The sequence below is a fragment of the Grammomys surdaster genome, unplaced genomic scaffold (genome assembly GCF_004785775.1).
Source record: "Grammomys surdaster isolate TR1022 unplaced genomic scaffold, NIH_TR_1.0 126298, whole genome shotgun sequence".
NCBI classification, from domain to species: domain Eukaryota; kingdom Metazoa; phylum Chordata; class Mammalia; order Rodentia; family Muridae; genus Grammomys; species Grammomys surdaster.
The window spans coordinates 6,605,623-6,633,153 of record NW_021621098.1 but is presented as its reverse complement, the minus strand read 5'-3'; the positions used below and the strand labels follow the sequence as shown (position 1 = coordinate 6,633,153).

Sequence of the window (27,531 nt, the reverse complement as noted above, 5' to 3'; positions counted from 1 at the left end):
GTGTCCACATGTGGCTCACAACCATCTACTGCTCCAGTTCTAGAGGACCCGATGCCCTTTTCTGCCCTCTGTAGGTACCAGGCGTGCATCTAGTATGCATACATATGTAGACAAACACCCATACACAGAAAATTGTATTAAAATCCTTAAAAAGATAAAACTGGGAAACTACTGTAACAGTAATGAATACCTGGTAGCCCCTTAGAGCTTCCAACTTTTGTATGGCGGTGGTAAGATAAATCCCCTGGGATGTGTCATCCCAAAGAGTAAGTAAAGTATTTATCCCTTAAGATCTGAGAAGAGTAGAAAACTGCCTTCTAAGCTGGTCTCAAATTGGCCAATCTTACTGCTGCTTTTGCCTTCTCAGTGCTAGGATTAGGCTTGAGTCACCATGTCCAGCACTACTCAACTTTTAAAATCTGTCCCCAGGTCTTCTAGAGCACAGAAGTATCACAGAAAATTAGTGGACTGGTTTAACACGAGACTGTGATTCTATTTGCTTCCTTTATAGAACCTGTTGTTTATATTCTAATTGGCTCTTTTCCCTACTGACTTTGAACCTTAAAATAAACCGCAGAAAATTCTGATTTTAAAAAAATTGCAGAAGGGCTAGGAATGTGCCTCAGTTGATAAGAGTGCTTACCTAGCATGCACAAGGCCTGGGTTAGATGCCTAGCACTACAAAATAAAATAAAATAAAATAAAATAAAATAAAATAAAATAAAATAAAATAAAATAAACTGACCTGCTGTGGTGGATGACACATGTCTATGATTATCATAGTATAATACCAGCACTCAAAAGATGGAAACAGGAAAATCAGGAATTCAAGACCATGCACAGTGAATTTGAAGTCCACAGCCTGTTACTAAATAATGCTAGACACTTCAAGTTTTTTACTCCGCATTTGCCCAAAACTTGTCATTTAACTTTAGCAGCATCTTTCTGAGTTGTGGGCGTTCCCACCCAGGCCTCTCAGGTGCCCATTACTAAACTGTAGGCAATGGCTATAAAGCTGAAACCAAGGATGAGCCTATCCATCCCCACATCCTTCCTCCATCTCTAGGTGTGGTACAGCTCAGGCCTGCCAGGAAACGTGCAGGGGTCACAGAACAGTCCAGGCTAACTTTCGCCGACCCAAAGGCTCGCAGTCAAGTTCTTAACAGGGGGACTATTTCCCAGGAACCTCCATGAACGCTGGTGCCGGAGTCCGCCCGGCTCTTCGGGCCCCTCGGGACGCTACTCTCTGAAGCACTTCCCACACACTAACCCGCTCAGCCGCCGCCTCGCAGCCGGGGAAAGGGGGCGTGACGCCGCGGGAACACCCGCGTGACGTCACGAGAAGCCGGAGGCCTCCCGGGCCGGGCGGGGCCGCCCTCCGGCCTGCCTTCGGGAGGTCCTGACCGTCCTTCCCGTGGGTTCGGCCGCCTGAGAAGGAGAGGACGCGGCGAGAGGTGGGCAGCAGCGAGCGGCCGGGCCTTCCCGGCCCGGAGGACGTCGCTCTCTTCTTAAGAGTTCCCGAGGGCTCTGCAGGGAGGCTCGGAAGCTGTGAGTAAAAGGACTCGCCTTCTTCCTACCCTGCGTACTGGGTCGGAGCAGCTACTTCCGGCCGGACGCCGCGCTCTTGCCGTGGCTCCGGCGGCTGAGACGCGTGAGGCACCGGCCGAGGTAGGCTGGGCCGGGCCTGGACCGGAGGACGCGGGCCTGGACCGGTGCGCTTCGAGGACGCGCCCCTCAGCGCTGAGCCCGCCCCGCGCATGCGCCAAGTGAGCAGTGCGCTTTTCGCGAAGTGTTCGAAGCGTCTTCCGTCTGACCCGGGGAGCGCTGGGAGCCCGAGAGGCGTCTGAGGCTGATGGAGACTGGCTTGGAGTGAGGGCCGCGGCCAGTCTTCATTTTGCTTGTGAGAGGGACGCTGAGTGTTCTGTGCGTTTCCCTTGTGTGGTGTGACAGTCTGGTCTTACCGAGCATCTTCAGCGTGGAGGTTTGCGATGCTGAGGAGACACGGAAAAGGATCTCACTAGCCTTTGTGTCCACAGAGACCCGGGAGACAAGATGTGTTGTAAGAGACGGGCTCAGTGCGCAGTGAATAACGGTTCAGAGCAAAGTGCTGAGCTGCAAAGTGCTGAGCGAGCACACTAGACGGAAAGGATGCTGTGAGCTGAAATTTGCAAACTTAGTATTGATGGTTTACATGTAGCTGTTTTCAAAGCACTTGAACGGCCATGGTGGCTCTTGCAGACGCAAGCGGATCTTTCAGAGTTCAAGGCCAGCTTGGTCTACATAGCGAATTCCAGGTCGGCCAGAGATAGTGAGACCTGTTTCAAAACAACAAAAGCTCTGGATGATTTTATCTACTTCGTCATTGATGCATTTTTTTAAAAGGATACTTTGGTTACACTGCTAGTTTTAACTCAGCTTTAAGTTTTTCATTAAAGTAACTAAACCTTTAAACTTTTCTTCCTTTTTTTGGGGGGGGGGTGGGTGGGTAGGGTGAAGGGTTTTGGTTTTCAAGACAAGGTTTCTCTGTGTAGCCCTAGCTGTCCTGGAACTCGCATCGTAGACTACTAAGCTGAGCTTGAATTCAGAGAGTGTGCTACCACTGCCTGGCATACTTTGTTTTTCTTGCTACAGAAAAGTATAGTTTGGGGTTCAAATCTTAGCCCCGCAGTAGCCATGCCCTACCTGTATTACCTTGAGCAGGTCACTTAATCTGTTATAACTGTGTGCCAACTCTAAACTGAAGTTAGTAATTGTACCTCTTTCCTGAGTTCTGATATGTGCATAACTAAATGCAGTCTCTTATTGGCCATAGTGTATCTTTTATGGCTAAGTAGTTACACACTTAACCAAGGCTTGTGAAGTAAAGCTGTATTAGCTCTCATTTTATGTTTAGAAAGTAATATGAAGTGAATGTTCATGAGGCAGAGACATTAGCATAATTATTCCCCTCATACATGCACTCGTCACTCAGCTTCAGTAATTGCTTCATCTCTCCACCCACACCGGTTTTCAAGGCAATCCTAGAGAACCATAGTTCATCTCATAACATTCCTGTAACAGACAAAGCCTTTTAATGGAAAAAGAAAAACGAGGTCGGAGACGTCTCTCAGTGGCTCTCACCTAGCACGCCTGGATTCTTTTCTGAGCACCATGAGAAATATTTTTTTAAAAAAAGTTTAAATAATCATATCACTATTGTGTCCAAGAGGATTAACAGCAACTTGGTATACTCAAGAAAATTAATAAGATTATTTAAAATTTATGCTCAATTTTTGCTGATTCTTTTAAGAACCCCTAACTGCAATTTTTGTAACACTTAGTAAATGTGTGTATTATTTCTGTAGTGCTTTACCTAGAACCAATGTGGTTTCAGTGTGGCGTCTTCCTACACACGGCATTACGCAGTGTTACCAGGCTGAATGCATTCTTGCAGCTTTCTGTATTTTAGACTTACTTTTATTTTGTGTGTGTAAGTGTTTTGCTTTCATATATGTCTTTGTACTACATATATATATCTCACATGTATGCCTGGTGCCTGAGGAGGCTAGAAGAGGGTATCAGGTCAGAGTCTCTAGAATTGGAGTTGTAGAAAATTGTGGATGCTAAGACTTGAAGTTTGGTCCTTTGAAAAAGCAACCAATGCTCTTAAACACTAAGCCATTTCTCTGGCCCCAGAAGTTATCCTGTGTTTCTACAGAGTCTGTGCATCCCAGGCTGGCCTCAAACTCTCTGTGTAGCTGGAGAATAAGGCATGGCCTTGATCCTCCTGCCTCTGCCTAAGTGCTAGGATTATAGCCATTCACATCTGTGCTCAGTTTATAGGTGCTGAGAATGGAAGGAACCCAGAGCCTCGTGAGTGCTAGAGACTCGCTTTACCAACTGAGCCTCATCTCCAGACTCTATATGTCCTGCTCCTTCTCTGTTCCTTCCTTCCTCTTCTGCCTCCTCCCATCATTTTTCTGTGTAGTCTAGGTTGGCCTTTAGCTTGCAGCAGTCTCACTCAGCCTCCCTGAGATTCAGGCATGAGTCACTATGGCCAACATGTTGCTTTTGTAATGGCTAATTAATGGTTTCAGATTAGAAAACATTTTAAAATATGTATCAAATCACTTGAGTTTCTTAATAGACTGTTACTTCTCTTTAGGGGCCACATAAGTTTTAAAATTAATCATGAATTGTTACTGTGGAAGAGTCACAACATACTTTACCCTAATAGCTTTGTACCTGTAAGTAGACAGTATGTTCTTAGAGCTTTGCTGACTTGTTCTCAGAAATATACATGATTCTCTTCTCATGTGTTAATATGTCAACCGTCTACCTGGTTTTATAACATGTATATATGAATGGTTGTAAAGTCAGTAATATTTTAGAATGTTTTCTGGTGTCTGGCTCAGTTACAGTGTTGCATTTCACATGACTTCAAAACTTACAGCAGTCATTTTTTTCTTTTTTTAAGTGCTCGGGCCTTGAGCTTGCTCATCAAGAACTACTTCCATGAGCTACATTCTCATGTACATTAATTAGTCCATTTATTTATTTGCCTTGTGAGTGGGCATATGTGCCCACACCACTGGATCACATGCCACAGTACACACGTGGAAGTCAGAAGCCACCTTGTTGGAGTCAGTTTGTCCCCTCCTTCCCCTTCCAAGGATCAAACTCAAGTTGTCAGGCTTAGTGGCTTTTACTTGCTGACTCATCTTGTAGGTCTTTCTATTGCTTTCCCCCTTTTTTCCCCCTTTCTTTTAAAAGATAGGGTCTTCTTATATAGCCCTGGCTGAGCTTGAACTTGAGATCACCCTGCCTCCACCTCTGGAGTGCTGGGATTATATATACGCCAGCATAGCTGGTCAGTAAATCTTACAAGAGCAAATGAATTCTGACTATGGATGACTATAAACCTTTCAATATTATTAGAGTCCCTTTTGCTTTAACATAATTTAGGTAATTACTCCTTCTTGGGTGGAAAAATTGAGAACCTGCCTGAAAATTTACCTATATGAAGGCCAAATAACTGAAATCATAGTTTTCTTACTCTTCTCCCTCCCTCCCTCCCTCCCTCCCTCCCTCCCTCTCTCTCTCTCTCTCTCTTTCCCTCCCTCCCTCCATCCCTCCCCCTCCTCTCTCTCTCATACAAGATCTCTTTGTGTAGCTCTTACTGACTTTGAATTCACAGAGATCCACCTCCCAAGTTCTGAGTCTAGAGGAGTGCACTGTGCCCTGCCCTGACTGTTGCCTTCTTTCCCAGCTTCTGTCAAATTCTCTGAGTGATTGTAAAGTGTAAGGAAAGCCTAAGAATAGCTGGACTTGTGCTTTCATCCTGATTTCATATTACATACAGATGTGTGCAAAAAATTGACATATTGCAATCTGTCATTTCAGGTATTTCAACAATCCAAAGACAACGTCACACCTATGTGAGGACACAAGAAAGGTCAGGGAAACATCAGCAAATAGAAGTGTAAAGCCTGGAAAGCAAGATGAGCATTTCAGGAAGCAGCTGTGGAAGCCCTAATTCTGCAGATGTGTCCAATGACTTCAAGGAACTCTGGACAAAACTGAAAGAATATCATGATAAGGAAGTACAAGGTACAGTCTTTGTTTCAATATTTGAGACTATAATAGTAGAAACCAGGTTTGATTATTTTATATATTTTTACATAGAAATAATAATATTTAGGGCCAAATGTTTCAGCTTTAAAGGGCATTTACTATTGTAATGCTTTTTGATTTGTTTTATTGATGAATTATTACATTGTAACTACAACTACTATAGAATATATAGGGGGGTATTGTTTTTTCAATTTATGTGTATGTGTGTGAGCCTGCATGAGTATTTATGTACAATGTGTGTTCAGGAGGCCATGGAGGCCAAAAGAGGATATCAGATCCTGTGGAACCAGAGTTATTGGCAGTGAGACACCATGTGAGTACTAGGAGCTGAACTTTGGTTCTCTGCAAGAGTATAAATGCTCTTAACTGCTGAATCATCTCTCTAGCCTCTAGAACATAATTCTCATATAACTTGTCAGTAGTTACTTGTGGAACTATGCTTTATGGTGCTAAAAACAGTAGAATTTATTGACAGCAGACTCAGATTTCAATTCTAATTTCATCTTCCTGCTGGCTTTGTAATCGTAACTGTTATATAATCTTTTACCTTTTTCCTATTACTATTTGCAGGATTATCTAGAGTTATAAAAGTGCTATTTAAGTAGTGTGACAAATCTTTCAGGAGCTATTTGCTGCTAAAAATTTGTATACAAAAGTGAATGACAGTTTACTTTCAAAGTTTCTGTATGTGCCAGAGATAGTCATGTAGACAGTCATGTACAGCACAGTCAAATAAGAGCTATAAATAATTTATATGAAGTACAGTGAATGCACAGAAGATTAAGTAGTCCTATTTAGAATGAGTATATAAATATTTGTGATAAAAGATATCTTAGAGACTGGGGATATAGCTCTGTTAACAGAATGATTGCCTGGCTTGTACAAAGCCTTGGGTTAAATTCTCCCAGTACCACACAAACCAGATGCTATGGCACTCACCCGCGATCTCAGCTCTTGAGAAGGGAGGCAAGAGTATCAGAAATTCAAGGTTTTTCTCTGATCTTTAATGTGTGGTAGATTTTCCTCATATATGAGAAATGTTTCCTATTGCAAGTTTGTTTGTTTTGTTTTGTTTTGTTTTTGGGTTTTGATTTTTTTGTAGTGATGCTGAGGAAGCAAGCCCAGGCCTCACATATGTTGACTGAGTACTTTCCCAGTGAATGACAACTCCCAACCTTATGAATATTTCTTGATTGCCTACTGCAACCCTGTGTTTTATCTAATGGTGCCCTACAGCTCTAACATCATACCATAACACCATTACAGTGTGACCTACTTGAATCAGTTTAATGTTTAATTGTGGGGAGGTATTGAATCTTTCCCATGGTAAATTTAGTTTCTTGCAAAACCTTATAATAGCCTCAGTAGAGTCTATGAACTTCAAAGTACCTTTGCAAGTCTTAGTGTACATAGAGGTACTTAATCACAAGATATATTTTGAGTGTTTGCTGTATATTATGTTTAGGAAGATACACGAAGAACCAGTATATGTTTGGATTTTCTCTCAGAGCAGGCTTTCCAGTTGGGTACATCTAGACAATGAACTTGGTAGGAGAGTGAGGAAGATGGAACTTCCAGAGACGACTCTAGAAATGGAACAAATTAGAGAGAAAAACTTTATTTTTTCTCTAAATAGAGTTCTTGACAGTTGACTGTATTTCCAAGTGGAGCTGTGATCTGTTAGGTAAGCTGTAGTGCTAGCGAAGCAGACAGGTTCAGGTGAGCATACGCACATGCCAAGAAGATTCTCACCAGCACTGTTCAACAGGCTGTTCTGGAACTCATTCTGTAGACCAGGCTGGCCTTGAACTCAGAGAATCTCCTACCTCTGCCTCCTAAGTGCTGAGATTAAAGGCATGAGGCCAACATGCCTGGTTAGGATTAGCTCCTTAATGCCAATCTTGTTGATGGTAGGTAGGTTCAAATAGAGCCATACTGAGAAAGAGGCATGAGTTACAGCAATCAAGTCTGTAAGTTATAGCTTTAACTACAAGTGCTAAAGAGCTATCCTCCTTATCTGACTTGAATAGAGATGGTAACTACAAGTAGTTTAACTATGTACTGCTTTAGATGCCTCATGATATGAAGTTATCTACCTCTGATTGCATGATATAACTGAGTGGAGTGTTTGGAAGATGACTGCACACAGTAAGCAATATATGTTAGTTATCACTATCATTCTAAAGGAGCAACTATATTTTTTTTCCAGGTCTCTATCTGGTGATTTTTTTTTTATTATTGGATGTTTTATTTCCATTTCATATGTTATCCCCTTACCCCATCCCCCACCCACCCAGGAACTCCCTATCCCCTCACCCCTCCTCCTGCTTCTCTGCGGATGTAACCTCTATCTACCCCCCCCCACTCCCATCTCCCCATCCTCAAATTCCCACCCCCTGGGGCATCCAGCCTTTATGAGACCAAGGATCTTTTCTCCCACCTATGCCCAGCAGGGCCCTCCACCCTTACATATATAGCTGAAGCCATGGATCTCTCCCTATGTGCTCCCAGGCCGGTGGTTTAGACCCTGGGAACTCTGGTTGGTTGGTATTGTTGCTCTCCTCATGGTGCCGCAAACCCTTTCAGCTCCTTCAGTCTTCACTCTAACTCCTCTATTGAGAACCCCATGGTCAGTTCAATGGCTACCTGTGAGCATCTGCCTCTGAATATGTCAGACGCTTGCAGACCTCTGAGGAGACATCTATATCAGGCTCTTACCAGCATGCACTTCCTGATTTCCACATCAGCATCTACCTTTGGTGACTGCACATGGGATGGATACTCAGGTGGAGTGGTCTTCAGACAGCCCCTCCGTCAGTTTCTGTCCCTCACTTTTTCTCCATATTTGCTCCCTTAAGTGTTTTGTTGCTCCAAGAAGGACCGAAGCACCCCCATTTGGTCTTCCTTCTTCATGAGCTTCATGTGGCCTGTGAGTTGAATCTTGGGTATTTCAAGGTTCTGGGCTAATATCCAATAATCAGTGAGTGAATACCATGTGTGTTCTTTTGTGATTGGCTTACCTCACTCAGGATGATAATTTCTAGTTCCATCCATTTACCTAGGAACCTCTCGAATTCATTGTTTTTAATAGCTGAGTAATACTCCATTGTGTAAATGTACCACATTTTTTGAATCCATTCCTCAGTTGAAGGACATCTGGGTTCTTTCCAGCTCCTGGCTATTATAAATAAGGCTGCTATGAACATAGTTGACCATATGTCCTTGTTATATGTTTGAGCATCTTCTGGGTATATGCCTAGGAGTGGTATAGCTGGATCCTCAGGTAATGCTATGTCCAATTTTCTGAGGAGCCACCAGACTGATTTCCAAAGTGGTTGCACCATCTTGCAGTCCCACCAACAATGGAGGAGTGTTCCTCTTTCTCCACACCCTCGCCAGCATCTACTATCACCTGAGTTTTTAATCTTAGCCATTCTGACTGGTGTGAAATGGAACCTCAGGGTTGTTTTGATTTGCATTTCCCTGATGACTAAGGATACTGAACATTTCTTTAGGTGCTTCTCGGCCATTCGAGTTTCCTCAGTTGAAAATTCTTTGTTAAGCTCTATACCCCATTTTTTAATAGGGTTATTTGTTTGTCTGGAGTCTGATTTCTTGAGTTCTTTGTATATATTGGATATTAGCCCTCTATCAGATGTAGGATTGGTAAAGATCTTTTCCCAATTTGTTGGTTGCCGTTTTGTCCTATTGACAGTGTCCTTTGCCTTACAGAAGCTTTGCAATTTTATGAAGTCCCATTTGTCAATTCTTGATCTTAGAGCATATGCCATTGGAGTTCTGTTCAGGAACTTTTCCCCTGTGCCCAAGTATTCGAGATTCTTCCCCACCTTCTATTAGTTTCAGTGTATCTGGTTTTATGTGGAGGTCCTTTATCCACTTAGACTTGAGCTTTGTACAAGGGGATAAGAATGGATCAATTTTCATTCTTCTACATGTTGTCTTCCAGTTGAACCAGCACCATTTGTTGAAAATGCTGTCCTTTTTCCACTGGACAGTTTTAGCTCCTTTGTCAAAGATCAAGTGACCATAGGTGTGTGGGTTCATTTCTGGGTCTTCAATTCTATTCCATTGATCTTCCTGCCTGTCTCTGTACCAATACCATATAGTTTTTATCACTATGGCTCTGTAGTACAGCTTGAGGTCAGGGATGGTGATTCCTCCAGAAGTTCTTTTATTGTTGAGAATAGTTTTCGCTATCCTGGGTTTTTTGTTATTCCAAATGAATTTGAGAATTTCCTTTTCTAACTCTGTGAAGAATTGAGTTGGGATTTTAATGGGGATTGCATTGACTCTGTAGATGGAGCAACTATATTTTATAAATGTCTGCAGCAGATACCTGACAGTGGGATACTGGAAAAACTTCTAAGTCTCATATATTGATTTATTTTATTTATAAAACATTATTTATTTATTGGGAGTGTCTGTGCCATTGGTGCTTGTGTGGAAGTAGAAGACAACTTTCATGAGTGAATTCTTTTTCTTCATTCTGTGGGTCCAGGGATCAAACTTAGGTTGTCAGGCTGCAAGCCTGAGCTAGACAGGTGGCTCCTACTCTTGTTGTCTTGTCTTCTCTTGTCTTGTCTTGTCTTGTCTTGTCTTGTCTTGTCTTGTCTTGTCTTGTCTTCTCTTCTCTTCTCTTCTCTTCTCTTCTCCTCTCCTCTCCTCTCCTCTCCTCTCCTCTCCTCTCCTCTCCTCTCCTCTCCTCTCCTCTCTTCTCTTCTCTGCCTGCCTGCCTGTCCTTCCGTCCGTCCATCTGTCTGTCTGTCTTTTTATTGGTTTTTTGAGACGGGGTTTCTCTGAGTAGTCTTGACTGTCCTGTAAATATCTCTATAGACCAGAATGGCCTTGAACTCAGAAATCCACCTGCCTCTGTCTCCCAAGTGTTAGGATTAAATTGTGCGCCACCACCACCACCACCACCATCAAGCTCCTATTCTCTTTTTAAAGACAGGATCTAGGCCTGTCCCAAATTTCCTATGTAACCTAGGCTGATTGATCATCAACGTGGAATATTTCGGCTTCCTATAATTCTTTTTCAGAAAGATTTTATAATTTTTAGTGAATGAATCCTTTGTCTCCTAAGCATTTTATTTCCATGTTGTATCAGACAGGTAGAGCAGGTATTACTTAGTTCAAGCTGATTTTGACCTTGCCGTGTATTTGAGGGTAGACTTGAACTCCTGCCTCCGTCTCCTGGAGTGCTGGTACTACAGGTATACACAGCCATGCCCTGCAGATGTCAGCCTTATTCCTATCCCTGTCTAGGAGTCCTTCCATATACAAGCAGATAGATTTGGTGAAGTCAGAGGACAGCATTGAGAGATGGCTCTCTCCTTCCCTCATGTGAATTTGAGGGATTGGATTCTGTCAGTCAGACTGGCAGCACCTGTACTTCCTGAGCCATCTTGGCCTGTCCAAAAATCCTTGCTCTTTCTAATTTAAGTATTTTATTATAACAATAGAAACTTGACTAACATACCAGTTTAAGTGTGTCATATATTTTGACAGGTTTCTTCTTTATGTTCTTCTATAAACAGGGTCTTCAGGAGACTGCTATTTTATGATGAAGTAGCATTAACAAAATATATATTTCTTGAGAGCAAAACAATGATTGTTATAAAATCTGACAAATACTACATAGTAGATAGCTCACCCTTATTTTATAGTAGGTAATTATTTTATATTATGCAATCCTTGTTTCTGCTCTTTAATAGGCTTCATGGTCTCAGGAATATTAGTGTGCTGTAAAAAACATTAAGAGGGTATGGTATAAGAAGCAGACTTGCTTCCTGCTTATAGATTTTTTTAAAAGTCTTAAATAATTGTATTTTTTGTTTATTTGTTTAAAACAAGAGTCTTACTGTGTAGCCCAGCTGGTCTAGAAATTGATATGTAACCCAGGCAGGCCTCAGACTCAAGATCTTCCTGCCTCAGCCTCAGTCTTGGGATTACAGGCATGTACCACCATATTTAGCATAGTAAACTGCTATTGTAGAAAATTGATGTTATTTAAAAATTTAGCTTGGGTTACTGAATATTTCCAAAACAAAAGAGGGCTTTTGTATTATTAGTCCTTTGTCAATGAGTTTCACATAGCTCCCTAATAAAACTAGATCCTTTGACTATGTAATAACATCAACGGCATGCCTGGAGGGTACTTAACTGTTTTAAAAAGATGATGGGGGATCTATTTAGAAAAACCAATACAAGAGTCTGTTTGCAAGACATCAAACATAGACTTGTCTGGACAGTGCTGGTTTTGAAGTCTATACAGGAATCAAATTTGACTCATTACTTTTTAAAGTTTTGTGAGAGTAAAAGACAAAGGAGAATGTTAGGAAGAGTAAGTAGTACTTCAGGTGCATGATTACACATAAGAAATTACATACATCTGTATACCCTGCTGTATATAGATCGAATTTGGGGTTTCTTGTTGGCTTCGTTTGACTGAAACATAATAAAACAACAGCAGTGATCTACAGAACAGTATGTACATTGATCATGATATAGTAAGCTACATACATTTCTTTTAAAACTAAGAATAAATGGTCTCCCATCTTATGTTGAAAATCAGCAGTTTGCAAGCTGCATTGTTTGCAGGGGGATAATTGTGGAGATATATGTCACTAAGTTTTTAATCTTTTCCTGTCATCATTGTTCATCCTAGTGTCTAAGTTGTCACTGAGAGTAGAAAGCTTTCATGCTTTGATTTCAGAATAACAGGTTTTAATAGAAGTTTCAGAATTCTTTAAAATTCAAGTCCCAAGAGTATATTTCGATAGGATCTTTATTTTTATTTTTTAAAATCTCAGTTTTGGACTTACTATTTTTTAATTTAATCATTTATTTATTTATTTATTTATTTATTATTAAAAGCACAAGTAATAAAGTAGAATTTAGAATATTTGTTTTTTATACTATTTTATAGTGTTTACTCTCCACACTAGGTTCTACTACCACATCTCAGCTAATATAAAGTTCTATATTTCATAAGCCTAGACCATTTTCATAGGAGACTAGGCTTTTTGGGGCAGGGCATATAATTGCAACTGCTTTAAGGAAATGTGGAGGCTCTAACATGACAGGATGTCTATACCTTAAATCTTGGTTTTGTTTGTTTGTTTTGTTACAGTTGTTTATTGTTCTACTTATTCTCACATGTTTTCATCAACATTACAAAAAGTATTTACATAAGCATTACATACATACATACATACGACTTACACATACATACGACTTAAGTACTACAAAACCAACAGTTTTGGCTCATAGTACTTACTAGTGCCTATTAAGAACTCTCTAAGTAGTTATCACATATTATTTTATTATTTGCTTTTGTAACTACTATAAATTTAGTGAAATTCACAACAATTAGTTTATCTGTTTTGAAATAAATATTAGGCAAAGTGCACATATATTAAGTAGAGCTGATTTTATAAATACAGTTTTTAGTTTAGAATAGAAAATATTTATTGTATAGTTAGATAGGATTGTTTTGATAAAGTCAAATTACTTGATCTTTAGATGAAACTCTGCTTATATGGTTTTTATCTGGATAAAGAACTAAAACAAGAATAGCATTGCTTATTGTTTATACATCATAAATTGAACTAACTCTTGTCTCATTTATGAAATTTTAAACTTGTTTAGTGTAATTTAACAGCATATACTTGCCCTTGATTTCCTCCAAAATTCATAGAATGAATAAATGTATGATTAATTGGTGTCCTATAGTGCTTAGTCTTTTGAGCACTGTTTTCCTCAATAGGTTCTCGGGTTGCCAGTGTTATTTTCCCAAATACTTTGTTGAACAGACTACCTGTTCATACAGGAGCTACATTGTTGTATAGCCTCATTCCTTCCGATGGGTGTGGAGCAGGATTAAAGCACACTTTATAGGGGTTCTAATTGTAGATTCCTAATTGACTTGATGAATAGCAAATGCTAAAATTTAAACACATGCATACACACATACAAACCTGTTTCAGGGCTGATGTACATGACAGAACAGATGCCTCACAGGTGTTGAATGCTTATAAGATAAAAGAGTAGTCTTTCCATATTTCCCAAGAATTTTCTTTTGAAGTTTATATGGATTTTCCACTTCATTGTTTCTTTTCTAAAAAATAAAGAATCTTTATTTCATGGCCAGAACCCATTTCATCTTTGGCTACTTTTCACTTGCAGAAGACCTGAGTTTTAGATGTCAGCCAAAAATAAAAATGAGAAAATCTGTCAGCAAGTAAAATTCCCCACATTTGGGAAGAAGAGACAGAAATTGCTGACTGTAGTCTTCATTCTAATGGGGGTCATAATTCTTAGTTCTGCAGGACTGCTACTTTGCTGAGCACTTCCAAAATCTTTTGAGTTTGTCATCATTACCCAACGAGAAGAAAGTATTATGGCTTAGGAATTTGGCAGCTGTGATTGATTTTTTTTGTTTTAAACCAGATAATACCAGTTTACTTTGACCAGTTATAACACAAGCTTTCCTTTTTTATTATCTTGCAAATATTTTAAAATTAAATCCCTTTTTTTATTATTGCTTTTTATTTCAAGTTAATTGTAGACTAACATGTAATCATAAGAAAGAATGCAAAGACATCTCATGTACTCTTTCTGTAGGTTTTCCTACTGGTAGTGTATTATCTTTTTTTATTTGTTAGCTTGTTTTTGAGCTAGGAACACACTCTGTACCCCAGATTGGCCTTAAACTCATGGTAAACTTCTAGCCTAAACTCCTAAGGATGAGATTTTGAGTGTGAACTACCGTACCTGGTTATACTTTATCTTATACATTATCACAATCAAGAAACTTTTATTGTTATAATTTGCTAGCTTTATTCAGATCATATCAATTCTATATGCATACTTGTATATGTGTGAAACCTAGACTTGTGTGTTTTGTTCTGTACAATTTAGTAATGTATACATTGTGTCTACCACTCAAGATTCCATGCCAGTTATCTAAATCCTTAGCCTCTTTCCTCCCATCCTTCCCTTTCAGTCTTTTGCCATTAATAACCTGTTCTTCATCCTTTAATGTTTTCATTTCAAGAATGTTAAATAAATAGTCATACAAAAAAATAACCCTTTGAAATTGGCAAATTTTACTCAACACAGTCCCCTTTGAGATCTTTTCACATTGGGCATGGTAATAGTTAATTGCTTAAGATTTTCTTGTTAGAGGACAACCTGGGCTACACAGTTGAGTTTGAGGTCAGCCTGCTTTGTTTTAGAATTTTTAAAGTATATTTTATTTTATGTATACGTTTGACTTGCATTAATGTATATATGCCTGGTCCCCATAGAAGCCAGAAGAGCATATCAGATCCCTTAAGACTGGAGTTACAGTCAGTTATAAGCAGCCATGTGGGTGCTAGGAATTGAACCTGGGTTCTCTGGACAAGCAACCAGTGTTCTTAAACATTGAGCCATCTCTCCAGCCCCATTTTTTTTTTTTTTAAGATTTATGTGTATGAGTGTTTTGCCTGCATGTATGCATATGTGTCATGTGCATGCCTGGTGCCCATGAAGGTCAAAAGAGGACATCAGATTCCTTGGAACTGGGGTTATAGTGGTTGTGAACCATAGTGGTTGTGAACCATCATGTGGATACTGGGACTCAAACCCTGTTCCTCTGAAGAGCAGCCACTATTCTAACTGCCTGAACCATTTCTCCAGTCTGGGAGATCCAACTTTTAAAAAAAGAAAGGAAGTGAAATTCTTAGAGAACTTTAATAATTTCTAGACAACTTACTTTTAAAGTAATTATAATAGTTGTAGTTGAAGAAATTACAGAATGTTATAATATGAACTTAATTAGGAATCAAAATCCTTTTACTCTTTTATATTAATTAATTTGCAGAGGATGAAGAGAAAAGCCATATTCAACTAGAAAATTTCAACTAATTTGACTTTTCTTTTTTTTTTTTTTTTTGAGATAGGCTCAACTATGTAGCCCAGCATGGTCTCAAACTTGTGAGCATCCTGCTTCAGCCTTCTAAATACTGATATTACAGGCATGCACCACATAGTCCAGTTCAGTGTATGTTTCAAGAGAATTTTGAAGATTATAAAGATTGTTTAATATACTTCAGATAGTTTGGTTTGTTAAACAGACTATTATTCCATCAAATGGTACCATAGATAGATAGATAGATAGATAGATAGATAGCCTCTCTAAATATTTTTATATTGCTTAACATTGAATATTTATGTTACTATGTGTTTCTACATAGGTTAAAACCCAAGAAATCAGATACTAGTGAGAACAACTTTTGATATATTGCTAAGTTGTTTTCCAAAGACTATACTAGTTTCTTGTATCTTCAGAAAAGTGTGGTTTTATAGTTTTACAATCCCTTCATTTTTATAATTAGTAGTTGACTATTTGGTTTGCATTTATACTTAGTCGCTAGTAGTGTTGTAGGCTGTGTTTCATGGTTGCTTAGTGGTTATTTTTCTATTAGTTACTACCATGAAAATTAGAAATACCCTATTACTTTTATCCATATTTTCCCTTGCCATTTTCTTTGTATCAGCCTTAGTTAAAATTGAAAAGTACATGTGTCTAGAGTTAAAAATCCTAGTGTCATTTCTTAAGTACTTTGTAAACAACTTTGTTTCTAATCTGGAACTTCCTGCTACAATCTAGTTTAATCTCCAGAGACTCGAGCCTACATAGACACTATTACTGTTAGCAAATATGTAGGCTGTGTCAGAACACAGACCTGAGTTTATAGTGAACTGATAATTATATGTTTGCTCTCACTATTAGAAAGGAAATAAGTCACTTCTAATCTACTTGGCTGTCATATAATAGACTAAAAGAAATAATGTTGCAGATTTATTTTTGTAGCCTGAGGGTATAAGTTAGGAGAATATACTGTACATCAAATGGGACTTGGTTTGTTATTCAGAAGATAGTCTAAATCTGCTTAATAGTGTAGCATTTGCCTCATAAAGGAACTTAGATAACTGCTTTAGAATTGGTACAGTGTGTAACAAAATACTGTGCTTTTTTTCCTTGTTATTTTGCAGGTTTACAAATCAAAGTAAACAAACTGAAAAAGGAACGGATTTTGTAAGTATCAGTATGTAATGCCAATGATTATTTATTAATTAATTGATACTGATAGCCAGTTTCATTAGAAAAAAACCAAAAAACCCCTTATGCCTTAAAAATGAATTAGCTTTGAGCTAATTAATTGTGATTTTTTTAATGTTTTAAACTAAAAATGAATAACTGATTTTCAAGTACAGACTTAGTTAACATGCATATGTATATTTTACTATTTAGTATAAAATCATCTTTTCATAGACTATTTAGTGAAATGAGAGCTGTTTGTGTTTATCATTCTTTTTTCTGAGATATTGATTCTTGGTACTCAAAGTATTATAAAGGGGAGAGAAGAATAATTGTGAGATTTCCAAGCCTAAGTTATATAAAATTATTAATTAGAGAGGGGTGAGGGGTATGATGGCATTTCTGTACTCTCTGTACTTGGGAGGTAGCTATAAGAAGATCAGGAGTTCTAGGCCAATCTCATTTATATAGCTTCAGCTACATGAGAACTTGTCTCAAACAACAAAGCTGAGCCTTGCGCTACACCTACAGTCTCAGTACGTGGGAGGTAGAGACCAGGAAGAGCAAGATTTACAGTCCAAGCAGGTACAAGTTACGTGAGACTTTGTCTCCAAAGATCACACACACACAAAACTACCCAACATGTGTGTATGCATGCTAATGTACAAAAAATACAAAAAAATGAATGCTAAATAGGTATTCTGATGCTATTTCTAAGAAGTTTAGAGTGACCAGAAAGCCCCCTGAATTGCTTTGAATATTAAACTATGAGTCATGTGATTTTTTCAAGTTTGGAGTAGGTTTTACTCATGGTTGTTTACTTTGCAAGTTTGAGAATGTGAAATAGATGTCATAATAGAACATCAGTACATAAAACAAAATAGTGTCATTATGACAAGTAAGTTTATATTTGCTTTACAGTATATACCCATATATCTAGAGGCCTACATTGTCTCATGCTTCTAATATTTCTAGACTATAGCTGAAAGCTAGGATTCATTAGCCAGTTTCTTACCATTTATATTTATCTAAAATAACTTTTCCTTCACACCTGAAAAGCTATATTTGATATCAGAAATACATTCAGATTATGGGAAGAATATAAAAACTTTACATGCATCTGGATGGCTTAGTCACTAAGCCTTAGTGGTGTTGCTCTTGTAGAGGACCCAGGATTCAATTCCCAATACCCATGTCATCATAGACAATCAGTTGCAGAGGAGTTGAGGTCCTCTTCTGACCTCCACAGACACCAGATACCCATACAGTGCACATACAGATCACTCATACATACATATAAGTCTAAAATATTATTTTTTAAAACCTTTGTTTTCTATAAAATTGTTTGCTATATATTATATATATTATATATATTTGTATATAGTATATATTATATAATATATTATATAATTATTATAATTATATAGTAATTAATTGTGTAATTAATAATTAATAATAAATATATAATTATTTAATATTATTATATATTATATATTTGTAAAAAGTTTACCATGTTGAAAGAGAGTGTGTTACTTTTTTTTTTAAATTACGTCACCTTGACTTGCTTTGAAATCAATGTAGACTCTGCTGGACTTGAACTCAGTGGTCCACCTGCTGCTGTATCTGCATTCTGAGTGCTAGTAGGATTAAATGTTGGCTCATAACTGTCAACTCCAGTCTCGGGATCTGATGCTTTCTTTGGCCTCAGAACTCTAGGCACACAGGTGCTGAACCGTCATATATGTAGGCAAAATCCTTATACACATGAAATAAGTAAGTAAGTAAATAAATAAATACAGTTTTAAGGAACCTATGTTCTTTAGAGAAATGGTAGTAGCCATGTGAGGTGTATAGCGTGCAAGGTGAGCTATAATGATTTGTTGTAACTGCTGTTTCTTTTGTAACAGCCAGTTCTGCTGCTCCGGTCCGCAGGTCAGGGTCTAGCAAGAGAGAGAGTGGGGACGGAGGAAGGGTAAAAAAGGGGCGAGAGACGCAAAAGATGGATACAAGACAGAGTCTGGTCGAGTCTCTTCAAGTCTCTTCTTTATTCTCCTCTCTTCTTCTATATTCTCCTCACTCCATCACAATAGAAAGGAAATCCTGGGTATTTATACCCTTTACCATGTGACTTGCCCTCATGGACAAGCTCAACTGAAGGCACTACATCACGTGCCTTGTAGCCAAGGATACCAGGAGCACCTTGCAGCTGGGGGCACTAAACAGTGTAACAAGATGTTTATCAGAGTGCACTCAGCTATTGCAGGCTGTTGAAAACAAGTCTTTTGTCAGGGTATATGGCTGAGATGGCTGTAAAGATGATAGCCACTTTCTGCTAGGAGTCGGCTCCCAACAGTTTGTGGTGCCAGAAAAGAAGGACATAGTGAGAAGGGTGGTATGGTAAACGTTATCAAAGGTTGGTCCTGTAGCTCAGTGGTAGACTGCTTACTTAGCCCTGAAGTTGATTCTTAGTACCAAATAAAAACCAAGCATGGTGAGACATAGGAGAGTCGATAATCCTTGACTCCATAGTAGGAGTCTTATAGCCTGTCACAAAAAGTAAAAACAAAGAAAGTGTAAAAACCTCACAGTAGTTAAGTCTAAGACAACTGGAAATAGTGATCAGTTATAGTTCCTCTAAAGCAAAGTGATGACTCCTGATTAGTTGGATTTCAGTTAGTAAGTGTAGAAAGAATTGTAGACACAGAAAAATCATTCTGTGGGAAGCTTTACAGCATAAATTGTTAAAGGCAACAACCATCTATTGAGCCTGAAATAAGTATGAGAAGTAGGATAAGAAACAGTGTTTGTGGGTAGAGAAGTATCTCAATGGTTAAGAGCACTGACTGCTTTCACATAGGACCCAGGGTCACAATAGCCTGTAGCTCTAGTTGCCAGGAATCTGATGCTCTCTTCTGACCTCTTCAGGGATCAAGCATACACATGGTACACATAACATACTTGCACACAAAACATTCTTTCCCTATAAAATACAATATATGAAATTTGAAAACAAACCATATTCATAAATTTTAAAAATCCCTCAAAAGTGTCTCCTTACATGATACTAAATACAAAGGCAGGAGTATCATTACAACTGAGAAACCTAGCCAATTTCACAAATCAAGATCAAAGTTAACATCACTAATAAGGAGATGTATTTGCCTAACGTATTTCTTGATGTGGCCCATTAAGAATGGCACAATATTGCTTTTCTCATATTCTTTCTTAGCAAAACAGTTTTATAATGGGGAAACAGTTAACAAAATAACTGTGCAGTACTTTGCAGTGATATGATGGAGAGAGACTTTTCCACATTGGAAGAAACATAAAAATAAATGGTAGGATCCTGGACTCGAGAAATCATATTAAAGGAACATCTGGCAAAATTTAAACAGGCTTTCTTAATTAGTTACCACTTAACATTGTTGTTGTTAGTGCTAATTTTTTATGTTGCTGCTTTACAACGTATTTGTAAGTCTGAAGTTGTTTCCAAAATGAAACATTAGTAAAGATCAACTTCTCTCCTCAAAACTACTAAATATTGACAAAATGATTTACCTTAGCAAAAGGTAAGCTGGCAAAGTGGCTGCTGAATGGGGAACTGAAGATGTCGCTACAGTCTGACTGTTGCCACCTCGCAAAGTAGCCGGGAAAAAGTCATTATTAGTGCAGCTTCTGGACCATAATGTTCCTCATATGACACAAATTTTATTTTTTATGGGTAATAACACTTCACAAACTGACCCCCTGCTCTCCAAAAAAAAGTCTAGTGGTGGTGGCACACACCTTTAATCCCAGCACTTAGGAAGCAGAGGCAGGAGGATCTCTGAGTTGGAGGCCAGCCTAGTTTACAGAGTGAGTTCTAAGACAGCCAGGGCTCCACAGAGAAACCCTGTCTTGAACCCTCCCCTTTCTTCTCAAAAAAGAATTTCATTAACTGTCCAACCTTTTAATGGACTTTAATACTAATGGTATTGCCTTATATTTATGAATCATATGCATATATTATGTGCATATAATGAATTATATTTGTGACCTCAGAAAAATTTTATGTGTAAGTTCTCCCTACGATATACATTACTCCAAAGCTAATTTTATTGGATGAGACAAAAAATAGAATTGTTTTCTTAATATGTAAAATTCATTTTTCATCTACTTTAAATACAATGGAAATCTGTTTTGAGAATAAATAGACTTTGCTGCTAAATTTTTTTTGAGCTACTTGCATTTTAAAATTCTGAACTACACTTAAATGCTGTGATTTTCAGCTTTATTTTTGTCTGTATTAATGTTCTTTATAAATGTTGTCACTGTTACTTTTTCTTTTTTTTTCTTCTTTTTTGAAACAGGGTTTATCTGTGGAGCCCTGGCTGTCCTGGAACTCACTTTGAAAACTAGGCTTACCTGGAATTCACAGACATCCTCCTGTCTCTGCCTTCCAAGTACTAGGATTAAAGAAATGCACCACCACAGCCCAGCTTACTTTTACTTTTTAAAAAGGATTCTTATTATTTTTATTATCATTATTTGTATATGTATGGGTGTTTTGCCTGCATATATCGCCATGCACCATGTGTGTGCATAGTGCACATGGAGGCCAGAAGGTCTTGGATCTTGGAACTGGAGTTCCAGATGGTTGTGAGTAGTCATTTGGGCACTAGGAGTCGCACCTGAGTCCTCCACTAACAGCTAGATTTTTTTTCTTTCTTTTTTTTTTTTTCCTTTTTTTTTTTTTTATTGGATGATTTATTTACATTTCCTATGTTGTCCCCTTACCCCATCCCCCACCACCCCCTCGGAACCCGCAATCCCCTCGCCCCTCCTCCTTCTTCTCTGTGGATGTAACCTCTATCTACACCCCCCCACTCCCACCTCCAGTTGGTTAAATGTTTCAGAATTGATTACTAGAAACAGGATAAAATCTTTTATATTGTTCCTTGGGTCAGTGTTAACAGTTACTAATGTTGTAAATCCTGAAATAATAACCACTAATTCAGATGCTATCATTAAAAGTGAAAATGGAGATCACTTTTAAGAAGAAGTACTAAAACTCAGAAATCATTGTGCTTAACTATTTAATTATACATTTTAAATTACTTTCACTACATATCTTTTTAAAAGAACTTAGTTTTATTAAAATGGATCTTTCAATAAACCTATTAATTTTATTTTCTAAACTATTACTATTTTTAAAACATTTGTTTATTATTGATTTAGTATTTATTATGCACACAGTATTCTGCCTGCAGACCAGAAGAGGATGCAGGTCCCATTATACATGGTTATGAGCTACCATGTGGTCACTGGGTCTTCTCGTTGTTTAGACCAAATTTAGGAGTTATCAGAGCTGTCTTTGTAAGTTTTATACATTTTTATTTCCTAACTTTAGAGATGCACAGAGACTAGAAGAATTCTTCACCAAAAATCAACAGCTGAGAGACCAGCAGAAAATCCTTCAGGAAACCATTAAAATTTTAGAAGATAGGTAAGTTTGATACTTCTAAAGTATTTCCTCATCAGTGGGAGTCCATTGGGTTTACTTTTAATCAATCATATCTGGGATTGGAAGTTCTTTCTAAGACTCACAATATACTCCCAGGTTTTATATATGGTTTCCCACTATTTTTAGCAATCATAGCTTAACCTATAAATGGTGTCTTTAATGTTAGATATAAGGGGAGCTTAAGGGTCGAATGTCCTAATCCAAAGCTTACATTTCCTTTAATTTCCAAGTATATGCAAACTAATAAATTGTATTTCTGCTATCTTTTCTTACTCTGATTTCTTGTATAGTTTTTCACTTTCCATCAATATAGGAATTTTTCTATCTGTATGTTCCTGACATAACATAGTCAGCCTTCATACATAGATCTTTTCCCCCAACTCAGTTGAGATCAATACCCAAGAATAAAAAATACTTCCAGAATTAGGTACTTTCCATTTTCATATATCCAACCAAAAGGCTAACTGATTTGAACTAGGATTTTTTATCTTTAGTGGTGAGATAATTTCTTATCTTTTATTTATTTATTTTGTGTGCACGTGTATGTGTGCTTTGATGTGCATGTGAAGGTCAGAGAACAACTGTAGGGTTCCAGGAGTGTTATCATACTTGGCAGCAAGAGCCTTTACCTGCTATACGATCTTATCCCAAAATAATCTAGTATTCTGTATATATGTAAACTGAAGTTGAATGCCATCTATATAGTAGCTTTGAGAATACCAATTTACTTGAACATGCAATATTTTGTGAAAAATTTTGTGGACAAGATCTGTGTGCTTTGGGATCACATGTGTATCTTAATTCCAACTTTGCACTGAATCTTTAATTAAGATTTAATAACAAATATTTCTGTCCTTGTTACATCCTAGGTGTTGCTCTAGTGACATGGAGCACTACTCTCCTTAGTATACCATGGACCTTATATTTAATTGTCAGATTCTGGAAGTACTCATACTACTAACAATAAGGATTTCATATATGAAGAGCTATGAAGAAAAGTGTAATTAGATGATATAGTTGAGTGACTTTAGAAAGGATACTTACAGATGGGCAAAGGGCGGCCTTTCTGAAGCAGTGCTATTGAGATAAAACGTGAGTAAAGGAGCCGTGGGGAGATAGTTATCTGAGGAAGCAAGAGACTAAAGGAGATAGAATACAGAAGTTTAAGGTAGGCTGGCATGATGCCACACGCCCTTAATCCCAGCACTTGGGAGGCAAAGGCAGGTAGAGCTCTGAAATTGATGTCAGCATAGACTATACAGTGAATCCCAGGCCAGTCAGAGCTGCATATTGAGATCTTGTCCCAAATCAAAACTTAAGAAGTTTAAGGTAGAAATAAATTTTAAGTATTTGAACATAAAATCTACTGTGGTTCTAGTTTAAGAGCAAATGGGATCAGAGACGGGAGATAAGACTGCAAATCTTCGTTATGTGTAGACATGGCCAACAAGTTTAGATTTTCACTGTAACAGAAGCCATTGGAGAGTTAGCAAGGGAATGACAAGGGGTGGGTAAGTGAGTACCAGTAGCACCCACATGCAAATGCCACGTAGACTACTGTATGAGTATTTTAAGCTCAGTGGATCTTGAAGGACACCATACAAGTATGGGAACAGAAGAGATCCACTCTCAAATTCAGTCCTTGGGCACTAATTAAAGTTGAATAAAGAGTAAATATTTAGCAAAAAAAAATTTGAGGAAAAGCAAGCTGTTTAAGTAGAGGAAGCTAGACCTACAGGGCATGCATGCTATCAAGAATAAGTTCTTGAAGGGGCAGTTTGAAAATTAAATGAGGAAATTCTAGATATTGATATTTCCTGAATTCTTTTATTATGTTGGTTAGGTATCCTGTTTTTTTTTGGTTTGTTTGCTTGTATTTTTTTGTTATTTTTTTTTCATATGATGTGGAGAATTGTGGTTTCAAGGTCTATAAAGAACTGTGTTGGAATTCTGATGGGAATTGCATTGAATGTGTAGGTTGATTTGGTAGGATACCAAGGACCAGCCTCAGCTGTTTTGGGGTTGTTGATAATTGGAGGATTGGATAGGTTAGAAATCAGTCTCAGGCAATGATGCAAGTTCAAGCTGACAGGTGATGCTGTACTGGAACTGCTCTTGGAGACAGCTTGGGGTCTCTCTCTCTCTCAGGTTTTTTTCTCTCTGAGTTCACCTCAGTCTTTTATTGTCTACACACTTTTTTTGTTTTACAGATATAAACCAAAGCCTGTTGATAAAAAAAAAGAAAAGATTATTAAATGAGATAATGAAACCAACAATTTATGACAAGTTTAGTAAGATTTCTGTAATATCCCAACTGGTGACTGTAAGTCTAACGTTTAGTTCTCTAGTACACTATATAGTACACTCAGATTTAAGCCTTCTCTAGCTGAGCTATCAGAAGCTAGAGAGTCATCTATTCCTCAGTTTTCCCCAGTCCAGCAATGAAAAAGAAATCCTTAATTGCTCTTCCTTTAGTGTGAACAGAACACTTCGTCTCATGTTAGATGTGGAGGATTTGGGAAGAATGCTGAGCACGGCCTCTGCCTTCCTCCTCTTCCTCCTCCTCCTCCTTTTCTTCTTCTTCCTCCTCTCCTTTTTCTTCTTCCTTTACATTTTCCCTTTCTCTCCTTTTCTCCTCCCACCCCACTTTCCCTTCCTTCTATCTTCCATGCTACTTCCCATAAATAGTAAAGTTTTTTCTTTTCTATAACAAAGGAAATAATGGCAAGAGATTATCTCTTCCTGTTTGTGATTCCTATATTAAAAAATTATGGCTATAATATGTAATATATATTTAATATATAAATATACATATTTAATATATAATACATAAAATTAAGCATATATGCTGCCCTGTATTCCCTGAGAAGCACACATCAAAATGAGTTTGGGAAGTAAAGAAGTTTATTGGGAACATGGGTAGATGAAGTGGAGGAGCTGGAGGAGTTGAGAAGATCTGTGAGAAGATGTCCATGGGGCTAACAGTAAGGAAGGCAGGGCTTAGTGTGGTTTGCTTTTTGGGAGCTCTCGAGCCACAGTATCTGTTCTGTTCAAGGATTGGAATCTTGCCTTCTGTCAACCTACGTGTTCACTTGTGTGACCAGATAGAGGATTTCAGTTCAAACAGGATGGAGCCAGTGATTTTATTCCTCATAGTAAGAGATAAATAAATCAATGGCTGCCATGCTCCAAAGCTGATAGGATTAGCTACAAGTGGTACCTCACATCTATAATCCCAGCACTCAGGAGCCTGAGGCAGGAGAATTACCATGTGTGGGAGGCCAATTTGTGCTACATAATGAGTTTCAGGCCTGCCTGCTTGGGCTACAATGTAAGTTGCCAAAAAAAAAAAATGCCTTGATTATATGGATTTGCCCTCTTTCCTATGTATTTCCCAAAGTGTAGAAATAATTTTTTATTGGATATTTTATTTATTTACATTTCAGATGTCATCCCCTTTCCCCATCTCCCCCCCCCCCAGAAACTCCCTATCCCATCCCCCCTTCTCCTTTTTGCTTTTATACCATTTTAATTATATGCAAGTATTAAGGTCAGTTCTAGGTTGAAGATGAAACCTGTTTTATTTCTGTTTCACAGGTTAAGAGCAGGGTTGTGCGATCGCTGTGCAGTGACTGAAGAACATATGCACAGAAAGCAGCAGGAGTTTGAAAACATTCGGCAGCAGAATCTTAAGCTTATTACAGAACTGTGTGAGTCCCCTTCCTGTTCATCATGTGCTTAAAGCATAATGTTCCCTTGATAAAACTTGCTTACATTTAAACTTCAGGTGTCTTTTATAGATTTAATCTTAGTAGGAAATTGGACACGAAAGTGTTATATATTCTGTTTACTTTATACACACACACACACTATATATATATATATATTGTTTACTTTATCCTTTAAATTTTCACCAAGGTTAAGAGAATAATAATAAGAAGAAGCATATTTCTGAGCATATCTTATTTGTGTCCTTTATCTTGATTACAAGATCAGTGCTATTGTGCAAAATTAACTAACTCTTAGGTAGTAATTACTGCATTTCATATTGTGCCAATTCTATGTAACTCATTAACTGATAATTTTATATAATGCTTGTGGACAAAAGAATATTAAGGAGTACAGTCTAATTATTCATACTGAGAACAAGAAAGAATTTCATCTGGGTTATTCAGTCCAATTTTCAAATATTACGTTAGACACTTACCTTGAAATAAACATGATTACAAAATAATGTTTCCTAATGTCCCAAAGCTCTGGGCTCAATGGCCAGCACTACAAATAATAATCCTGAATATTAAAAACATACTTGTAAGCACATTTGTAAAATCAGTCTTTCATCTTTATCATACCTGGTAATGAGTAATTTAAATATATCCTACTATAAATGTACCTGTTGGAATCTGTCTTTTCTATATCTTCCTGTCCTTATTTAGTTTTTATAAAGCAGAAAAATAACTATAGGATGTAATCTCCACTGGAGACATCCCGGGTTCCTGTCAGTGAGTTTGTGTGTTACTATGGGCTAAGCATTACTAAGCTAGGAGAACTAGATCTCATAAGATGTCACAGCAAGTAGCCTCTACAAATAAAGGTTAATCATATTCTAGATGTTTGTTAAGTAAGTAGCAACGTATAAACTTCAACTAATTTCTTTCAGTGAGTAAACTACCTTCTGAGCAGAATCTGGAACTTAAAAACAAAAAAGAAAGATATGAGCATGAACCTAAAATGTAAACTGGGAAAATGTGGTACGTGTGGTAAATTTACACAGTGAACTGTCACTCAGCCATTAAAAACATAAAATCATGAAGTTCACAAGGAATTAAATGGGACAACAACAAAATCATCCTGAATGAAGTATTCCAGGTCCAGAAAAATAAATATAGTATTATTCACTCGTATGTGGATATTAGCTGTTAGGTCAATGGTGGCCAAGCTATGATCCATAGAATCACAGAAGTTAGGTACAGAGTAAGGGACAGATAGATCTCCCTGGGAAACAGATAGTTATAGATGGATTGGGGGTAGGGGCTGAAACAGGAGAATCAAGTGGAGAGGAGGTGGGAATACAGGAAGAGATAGCTAAAATCAAGGCCCATTTGAGGGATAGTATAAAAACCTAATACAGTAGAAGCTTCCTAAAATATAAACATATATGAAGGTGATCCAAATAAAATTGTCAAATAATACAAGAGAAACAGTCCCAACTGTACATCTCTTGTTATCAAGTGATGCTTCCAGACTTAGGTTACATCTAATTAATTTGTTAGCCAATGGAAACCCCTAACAACCCAGGCTTTTG

At 37.9% G+C, this 27,531-nt stretch overlaps 1 protein-coding gene across 2 annotated transcripts in view; it reads left to right on the top strand.

Annotated features, from left to right (window-relative positions):
- Positions 1-1,419: 1,419 nt before the first annotated feature.
- The window catches only part of Rbbp8 (RB binding protein 8, endonuclease), a 72,941-nt gene continuing 46,829 nt past the window's right edge, over positions 1,420-27,531 (top strand). Inside the window, exons 1-5 of one of the 2 annotated variants that reach the window (XM_028759522.1) lie at positions 1,420-1,548; positions 5,383-5,589; positions 16,678-16,720; positions 22,113-22,208; positions 25,824-25,936. In XM_028759522.1, the coding sequence (XP_028615355.1) occupies positions 5,481-5,589; positions 16,678-16,720; positions 22,113-22,208; positions 25,824-25,936 (361 nt within the window). In that variant the 5' untranslated portion in view covers positions 1,420-1,548; positions 5,383-5,480. Of the gene's footprint in view, positions 1,549-2,073; positions 2,154-5,382; positions 5,590-16,677; positions 16,721-22,112; positions 22,209-25,823; positions 25,937-27,531 lie in introns of those variants that run through there. The other variant, XM_028759523.1, reaches the window with a different exon arrangement.